At 35.7% G+C, this 9,611-nt stretch overlaps 1 protein-coding gene across 4 annotated transcripts in view; it reads right to left on the bottom strand.

Moving 5' to 3' along the window:
• Nucleotides 1-3,453: 3,453 nt before the first annotated feature.
• Nucleotides 3,454-9,611, bottom strand: part of TFEC (transcription factor EC) — a 59,809-nt gene continuing 53,651 nt past the window's right edge. For all 4 annotated transcript variants that reach the window (XM_061467687.1, XM_061467688.1, XM_061467690.1 and 1 more), the window contains 2 exons: nucleotides 7,570-7,717; nucleotides 3,454-6,627 (listed from right to left, as the gene is read on the bottom strand). In XM_061467687.1, the coding sequence (XP_061323671.1) occupies nucleotides 6,247-6,627; nucleotides 7,570-7,717 (529 nt within the window). In that variant the 3' untranslated portion in view covers nucleotides 3,454-6,246. The remainder of the gene's footprint in view (nucleotides 6,628-7,569; nucleotides 7,718-9,611) is intronic.

Raw genomic sequence — 9,611 nt, 5'->3', positions numbered from 1 at the left:
ACAGGGTTTGAAGTAATGAGATTGCTTGGCCTGAAATGAGCTTTGGCTGCGCTCTTCTTTAAATCTCTCAGGATCGGTGGGAGGAAGCCTGGGAGGTCTGCAGAGGAGCTCAAGCACATTGCCAAATCCTTGCTTGCTATCGCAGGCACTGGGTTGTGTAATGTCAGTTTTGTACTTGAAGATTTTGAACCTGTTAGGAGTTACAAAGTGAGCACGCTCTGGATTTGAGGCAGGAAGACCTCATCCATCTCTGAGGAAGAAATCCATGTGGAAAGTGTGACTGGGGATAGGTGGAGAGGCTTTCTTATTTGACTCTGCTGGTGGTGGGACTGGGTGCAGAAAAGAGTGATTGCCATCACTGCCATCTGTGTTGCACTGGCACACGGTGTTGGGACATCCCTGGGGTACCATCAGGGGTGACATAGAGCACAAAAATGTAACATGCCTAAAAGAGAAGGTAGATTTCTAATTCGGGGAGCAATTTTTTTTAAAATGCAAAAGCACTTTGGGGGAGCCACTGCTTTTTGAATGTTTCCTCTTTCGAAAACACACCTGTCTAGGAATGTTTGTATTTTGAATGTGTTAGCCGTGATCTTAGCGCTTGAGTACATATACTTAGGTACAGGGATCTTATCTGGGGGAAAAATGCAGTTTGGAAAGTAACTAATATGACATATCTCAAAGACATTTGAAAAAAAAAGGCATTTCTTCTGATTTGGGGCATTTCCCCTCATACAAATTGTTGCCTATCAAACTCATAAGCATATGAATTTCTTTGACTATACTATTGTTCAATCTGCCTGTTCATAATTCAGCTTCTTATTCCATTACAGTGCTTGAATGATTCACATAGAGTGTTTCCAATCCACTTTTTCTATCTTGTGAAACTTTTTAACGAAACGTTAGCATTTGCAGGCACCAGATGTTTTGACATAAGGAGAAGCAATATGTAAATTTTAATCCATGCTAGGAACAATAGCCTGGAGGCACCTTTTTCTTATTACATGAATCATATACTTAACCACAATGTGGTGGATTATATCAAAATCATCACCACCCTGTATATAGAACACTTGTCTTGTGGTTGCCAATTAATGAAACTGATATATATTTATCTTGATGGGTACCAGTGATTTAACCAATAAGCCTTACCATACTTCACTGATGCAGCCTCCTTTATAATTAGACTTTTGGTCTGATTATTATCACAATTTCATACATTTTCCTCTAATCTCCCATTGGTTGACAGTACCAATGATGCTGACATTAAATCTGTCTGCCGATTGCAAATATCACTACTTTTAATCAAGCAGTGTATCACATAGTGCTTATTTAAATCCCTGAAATAACTTTTGATTTTGTTTTCTGATGCTGTTTATTTAATCATTAAGTGTCTGAGTCTGCAACAGGCTTAGCATTGCCTTTCTTCAAAGTGAACTGAGGGCCCTTAGTCCCTCACAAAGAAGCTGAGTACCTTTTATGATCAAATCCTAAGTGCATAATAAATATGTAAAAAAGCAAAGCTTCTTTCCATAGTTAATCATTGAACTTTAAATAATATTTATAATAAAATTCTGTTTTGATACTGATAGGGGTGTCTTAATGATTTCATGAAATAAAGAGCCTGGAGAACATCTTTGTTACAAATAGAATGTTTATCTGATGTACACAAACAATGAGCAATATTTTACATGAAACAAGGAACTATTACAAATAGCTGAAAAATATATATTACTACACAACTACTTTTGAATTATTTCATGCACAGAAAGCACCAAATGTGTTCTAAAGAAAGCAGCACTTTTTATATTAGGAATTCAAAATTTAATCCAAATCCTTACTTATTTCATTAAGTAAGAGTATCTTTTAGTGCCAAATGCTACCTAATTATCAGCTTTAGAAAATGTTTTACATCTTAAAATACAATATTCTGTTTATCCTAGATTGTCTGGGGAACATCTAGTACATTACAAGGTTTTTGTACAGCATCTTAGTGATTTAACTGATATCATCATGCCTGCTAGCAATTTTGCAACATTCTGAAAACACTTTCTATAAATCAAAGCCTTAGCAGCAGGCATAAGCAGATGGCAGGAGACCATATTAAAGAATGTATCAATTATTTTTATTAATGGGAGACTACTGGATCATGATGTATCATAATGGACTAAATGTTTAGCAGTTGTGAAGTGTTTTGCCTGTTAGGTATCTCAGATGTTCTTAGCGGATGTTATTATATTGTCTTGTGATGGCATTCTTTGAGGGATTGGATAGTGAAGTATCACAAGGGACATATAAAGAGGTGTTTTAATTTCAGTCCTTTAATTGTATTCATATAATAGATATAAAATACTACTATGTAGAAAATGTAATTTTAAAAAGATTGCATGTACAGTACATGATAAAGTACATTCTGTCTGCATACAATGACTTAGAAAACAAGATACTATATGGTTAACAATGAAAAATAGCAATTATTATAAAAATATTCTACAGTCTCATAATAGCAATGTAAATGCTTTTACTTATCTAAGAGACTTAACATAATTTTAAATTACAATAATTTTACATCCTCCAGTCATATATACAGCCTTATTAAAGTCAAAATGTATTATAACAATGTTCTTATTAAGATTAAATGACTGAATTATAGTTATTTTACTATATAAAGCAACTGTGTTCCTGTTTGTTAAAACTGTTTGCACTTACTGTAGCTTTTCACACTGTTCACGCCATGCACAATGAAATAATTTAGTTTTCTGTTCTTAGTATAGCGTCTATATCCATTTCATGAATTAAACAGAATGTTAATACTTCAGCACCCTTTCCTTTTGTGTAAGTATCAGTCTGCTGTTTTGTGTATTCTGTAAGAGTATGCCCACCAGCTTTGAAACAGCTGCTACTGAAAACAAGCAGGAACTCCTCATTTAATACATCTTGACAAAAATAGCCTGTTCCCCTCGCCCCCTGCCCTTCTTGAGGTCAGGCTCTGTTAAGTCTTTAAATTCTTGTCCAGGCCCAGAGCTACAGACATATTATGCATCTCTTTCATGAGATTTCATTAAACAGATCTCTGTAGGAAACAGCTAAAAAGTATGTTTTGCTTGCACCACATTTCAATAAAGCCCTCATGGACAGCAGAGAAATTCTGCATGAGGAAGGATGTCAGGATTTGGCCCTGTAGCCATGAAATCACTTTCCTCTGTGAAAACTGACAGGACTGTGCTTTGCTCTGCTCTGCTCTTAACAGTCCTCTCACATTAACAGCAGCCTTACCAAACCTGGGATGGGAGAGAGAGTGCTTACTCCAAGAAGTCTGGGATACGGTTACCAGCACACATACCTAAATAACTTTAATACCACCTATTCACACCTTGAATGTCCTAGATTACTGTTTCTTACACCCTGTACCACCATTTAATTTCAAGGGTGATGCTGTAATACAGGTTATGGTTAAAATACTAATTTATGATGGCTTCCTACTAGAAAAGTCATAATGGTAGTGAAACAACGTTGCCATAATACACACCCACAGGTGTGAATACATTTAGTGTTTTGGGCAAGGGGGGTGGGGAGCTTTGTATGAACGAAGACAGCTTGAATATGTTTAGATGCAATACACGTTAATACAACATATTGCAAAAGGAGCATTCACTGTCTTCTGTTAAGTTTCTCATGCAGGAAAAATAAAAGTCTGGTGCTTCAGACTGAAGCAATTGTCAGAAGAATGAAAATCAACTTTAAAAATTTAATGGATGTACTATAATGTTTTTTTTAGAACAGTGCTTATAAAAGTGATGAAATTCAGGTTGTTATTTAAAGTCAATATAGTTCAGAAGTATGGTCTAACTCCCATGTAAAAGTTCAATGGGAAAATCATGTAATACATTCATATTTAATTTCTTTTTCTCTGTTATGAGCAACCCACACTGGTGTATTTAAAACTAATGTAGTAGAAACTGCAGTACAAGGACAAATGGCATTTGATATCAACCAAGTATCCCTTCTTTTCATCAGCTGAAATGGACAACACACATCCTACACTAGACATAATGTGAGCATAAATGTTACTTTAAACTCATCATATCTTATATTCAAATGTCAATATTAAATAGTCTTTGGTAAAAGTAAGTGGTTCCTCTTTTAATGACCTTAAATTACAGAAGCAGCCAATTAAAATGCTGATCAATCTTATGTTCAGTTACCTTTGGTCAATATCCATTTGTTTTTCCATCCATTTCCTCCACGCTACTAAAGAAGAGAAAATTACAAGAACCTTGTTTGCTGTTATTATTTTTAACCATGCAATGGAAGCGTACAGTAGTCTGTTCTGAGGGTCAGGTGCTGGCCTGTCTGGGAAGCAACATTAATCATAAACAACAAGAAGATCAGTACTGTTCTGTTCAGTTTACATCTGAGTAATTTGCACAGGCTTATAGAAATCCTTGATTTTCCTAAAAAACATATATTCTTGTGAAATTGCATAGTCCATCATCTTTCATAGCCATCCAGATGTAATTTATTATCCCACTGCTAAATTCCCAGTTAAGAAACTATCATGACACTAGCATGGTTGGTCAAGAATGGGCTACGGCCCTGGTGTAACACAAACCTCACAAGGACTGTGAGGAGGAGGTATCAATAACAAAAGAGGCAAAAGGAAGAAACAATTGTTCTGCTCTTAGATAATATGCTTAAATACATTTAAAATGTTCATGAAAACAAGAATCCGCTTTAATCTCTTCTTACTATTTCCAATCCCATGACGCTTCAGGGGTGTGAGGCAGGCTCAGTGACAGCAAAATTAATGCACACTTTTGAAACATATTTTGAATTGTTAAAGAACTCCCTAATGTGATCTTTTGGCTTTGGTTGAGGAAGAGCTACGAAGAACCTGTCCCAGCTTATTTTCCCATGTCTTAATATTACAATTAGAATGAATGCACTTAATGTCCTCCAGGAAGATGTATCACTCTCCAGAATTTCAGTATGCACAGAAATGATATGCATTCTATCTGCCTTTTAGCTGCCAAGCCTTTACTGAGTCATCAAAACACATTTTCTGAACGCCCCCTCCCAGCAAGCTAGTTACAAGCAGCAGTGCATCACATCAACACTTCTGAATATCTCCTTCAGTTTGAAAAGTCTTCCTTTTCAACTTTTCTGTAGTGAATCCAAAGTCAAATCTGAAATTAAATTATCTTTGTTTCAAGTGTATGCAATGGGAATCTTGTAATTTCCCTCTATTTTCATATGGATAAAAGGCAAATGTATGGGTAAAGTAGAGTCCCTTTGGATAAACCTTACTGTACTGCCAAAGGACACTGAAAGCATTGCCTAGAAGCCCACTGCTGTGCCTCTGAATTCTGGTCTCTTCCACACAAAAAGGGACACAGTTTTAATATTCTTGGAATAAGCAGCTGACATAGCACTGTGACTAGCAGTGCTTGTTTTAAATTGTGTTAATTGTAACCCGGAGTATCTTTGTGGAGTCTTGTGCACCCATGCAGTCTTTCTGCTGAAATGTCATGCCCTTTGCTGTCTTAGTTCGTTTTAGTCTCTGTCATTATGTTAGTTTCCATTTTTCTTCTGTATTATTAAAATATATATTATAAGTCTGGGTTTTTTTCTACAAATGAAATTTAAAAAAAATAGAATTCCATGGAAAGCTTAATAGATTTTCTGCTTTTAAAGAGAAGCCTACACAGTTTAAATTTCATGCTCACTTCACTTGTGTGAAAGCATTACCATCTGTTTCTTTCAGATTTTAAAACCTGTAAAAGCTCTACAGTTCCCAGCTTAAATAGTTCCCTGTTGCTTCATGTTTTGTAGAATTTTTAGTTATATAGAAAAAAGAATTAAGCAAATTACTGAAACTCATGTTTATAGCAGAGAAAAGTGAACACAGATTGAAAAGGGAGTTTGAATACACTTTTGTTAACATGGGTATTCCTTTTGTGGCAACCATTTTTATAGTGCTGTAAAACGTCATGGAATGACAGTAAAAACCTTCCCAATGAAGAAAGATTTGTGCAAATGTCATCTGTGAACAGAGGGTGTAAATTTGGAGCAAAGTGATATGAGTTCATGTCCATCTCATTTTCCTGTGAAGTAAGGGCTGATTTAGCACCCTTGTCATGTAGTAACTTATCTTCACAGTGGCTCTCATTCGCGTATAAAATAAGCACAAACACCATGCTTAAGTACAACTAAGTCTTTTAGAGAAGTATGAGGACCTTTCTGATTTTATAAATCATCTCCATCATCTGTGCTAAAGCTGCTTCTCCTGCTGCTCTCTTTTGATGCAGCTGGGGATGTGGAGGACAAGAGTGGGTCTGTTCCAAATGGAGACACTGTATCATCCAGTAAAATTTCTTCTAGTCGTTGCTCTTCTTTTAAAGCTGCACTGAAGGATAAATCTGTGAAGTGTGAAAGTGGATCGGAAAAGGCTGTAGATCCATCACAAACATCAGAATTTTGCTCATGTACTAGAGGCATTTGTTGAGAGTAGTCTACAGAGCTCTCTTCTGGATAAGATTGTTGCTTGATGACCTGTGCAGCTAAATCAACAGCACTGAGTGAAGATATGACTGGAAGGCCATGTGCACGTGCCTGGATCTCTAGTTCCTAATATTTCAAACAAAAACAATTAGAAAATTAATTTAAAAGACAAAACTGTGTCTTCAGAACTACTGCAATAAGTATACATATCATACATGCAACTTAATGATATTTTTGTTCCAGTTGTGAGGTTAATTTTAAAATATGAAATTGCTAATCTATGTAAATTTGCTACTAAAAAGCGTTTTTATTTCTCCTCCCGTTGTTAAGCAACTGTCCTATAGGAACATTAAAGATAAGACAACCTCTCTAAAACTATTGCATACTGAGCCCAATAAAGGTGACACGAAAATGTTGCAACTTTCTAATTAGTTATTCACAGTTGTCCAGAGAAACAGAAGATACTTTACTTGATGATGCTTATTATATACACATATATATGTAAAACATCACATAGAAGATGATTGATTTTGTGTCTATCCATCTCTTCTTCAAATGTGTCTATAATCAGATCCTGCATTTCAAGCCATGCAGGGCTATATTCTGCTGTTTCATGTCACAGGCAGATATAACATGGCACACTATACCCAAGAAAATATGACATTTGAAATGATTACAGAGGGAAAATGAAAATGCTGAAGGGAATTTTGTGTCCAGTATCGATTTTTTTTTTTTTTTTTTTTGCTGCATGGACGTACTTTTTTTGCTTCCTTTTTTGTCTTTCCTTGGCTCTAATGCATAAGAAACCAGGACAATAAGGAACTTGTTTCTACACTTTATTAACTTCATTAACTTTCCAGGTATTCCTTTATATAAGGTCTAATTATCAAATGAATTTCCTAGAAATCTAAAAAGTACCCCCTCCCCAATACACACAGCAATAAATAGGGAAAGTCAATTTATTTTTAATAAATGCCATTTGGTGGAAAAGGATATAGGTTAATAAAATTTGATGAGGGATAAGTACTGAGAAAGCTTTGTAGTTCATGGCAATGCTCTTATACAAACCTGAATTCGAAGTAGAAGTCTTCTGTTAGCATGCTCTAATTTCTTTTGCCTGTGTTCTAATTCTCTGGCTCTCTGTTGTTCTTTTTGTAGCCACTTGATGTACTCCACTGATGCTTTTAAAATAGTTCCTTTGTTCCAGCGCATATCACTGCAGAATGTAGAGATAACCTTTTCACAATTGTGCATGTCAGCAGAATTCATAAGAACTTACAAAATCTTTTACATTAATATGAAATAATGATTTACATGACTATTATTCACTCTTAGATATTATTGCTTCTGAATGGAAATTTTAATAGAATAGTTAAGAAGCCCTTATATAGTAAAATTAATCCCAGAATGAAAATAAGTGTCAAAAGAAAGTAATAAAGTGACTTTTTGTGGGAGAGCTAAATGCAATATCATGATTCTACCATTACAGTTTTTATATTTTTAGTGAAAATTGCTTTTATTATTAACTCTAAGATTAAAATCTATGTGCAGTATTTCTGCATTAATGAACTAGGAAATATACATCACTGAGGACTTAAGCCTAAATTTTTAAAGATCATTTTGAATATACTACTCCTTTTACCTGACTTGCTAATGAGGTTGCTTTTATGCTTGTGGAGAAAAAAATGGTCTGTGCTGAATGTGACTCCTCATTGATGACAAATCACACTTGCATAACTGTAATGTCTATGGAATGACAGAAATCCCGTTCAAAAATCTTGAAACAATCTAAACCAAGTTAAAACCCACAGCTACATGCAGACCCTGACTCCATAGAAAAGCTTTGCAAAAAAAAAAACAAACATTACACCTGTCCATCATTCAGGAAATCGTGGTTTAATTCCACCGTACAAGCAGCCTTACTAGCAGCAATACACTTGTTCAAATGGATCTCTTTCAAGGACTTTCACGTACACATTTATTAACTTTCCGTTGTATTCCTTTATGTAAGGTCTTGGAGGCCTTGGAACAAGGATGAAATTTGTTGAAAATGTTTAATTTCTGATAAAGAATAGTATTTTGTGATACAGGATGAGCCTGCTGTGTTAAATATACAGAGAAAAGAGTTTATCCAAACTATCCACTTCACTGCAAGACAGCTTAGATCGAGTGATACTAGTGATAAAACTTTATGGATCTGATAGCTTTAAAGATGCTCAGAAGAATATGCAAAATTATTTGTGATAAAACATTAGTGTTAAACCACATCCTAGAATTTAAAATATTTGCTAGAGATTTGGGAGAACCAGTTTTTTGATCAGAGAAGGCTCAGATTTTCCCCTCTGTCCTCTTTGGGCAGCACACTGGGACTTTCCCTTGTCTCAGTGATATAAGCCAGGAATGCACAGCTTTTGTGATTAGAAGGTGAGGAGGTCAGAGAGGAAATAATTATTGTCTCAGACCCTGCTGTCTGCAAAGCCAAAACATCAGAGGCTGCTTGCCAAAGTGGCCTCATGTAGACATTCCCTGGTCAAAAACCATTAAAGATGAGGTAGGTCTGGGAACCAAGAGCAGAACCTGTCTCCCTTATGACAGCTGCATCATCTCTTGGCAGTCTCTCTGCCTCCTCCCCCTCCCTGTACTTCTTGCCCAGGTGAGAGGACAGAACATTTTCCTGACAGCATCCCATGACCTCCCTTCTAGGAGAGGACTTTCTCCTCACATGTGGGATACCTATATTCAAACTGTAAAAGTTAAGGAAGTTTTTAGAGCACATGATATTTATTTTATGGACAAACCTTTGACTGCCATCACATTATAACCTTGATTTCTTCAGACATCTTTGGAAAGTTAGGTATAATAATGAAAGGTCCATATTTATGCTTTCATTATACTGGAGTTTGAAGGCAGTGAGGTGCCTCTCTACAACAGAGTAGTCCCAAACAAATAGGAGCAGCTTAATTTTGGAGAACAACAACATTTCAAACTGGGAATCTCCACTGTCATCTCAGATAAGATCTATATGTGCTATATATAGCTTGGAATTACAGTAGGGTTTTGTTTGATTTCAAGTGGAAACGACTGATTTAGGACATTTGCATGGCAACTTT

This window comes from Pezoporus flaviventris, unplaced genomic scaffold (assembly GCF_033815535.1).
Source record: "Pezoporus flaviventris isolate CSIRO_AGI_PZ_B2104156 unplaced genomic scaffold, CSIRO_AGI_Pfla_v1 ptg000045l, whole genome shotgun sequence".
NCBI lineage: Eukaryota > Metazoa > Chordata > Aves > Psittaciformes > Psittacidae > Pezoporus > Pezoporus flaviventris.
The sequence above is the reverse complement of the archived record's forward strand: the minus strand, read 5'-3'. Positions and strand labels throughout refer to the sequence as shown.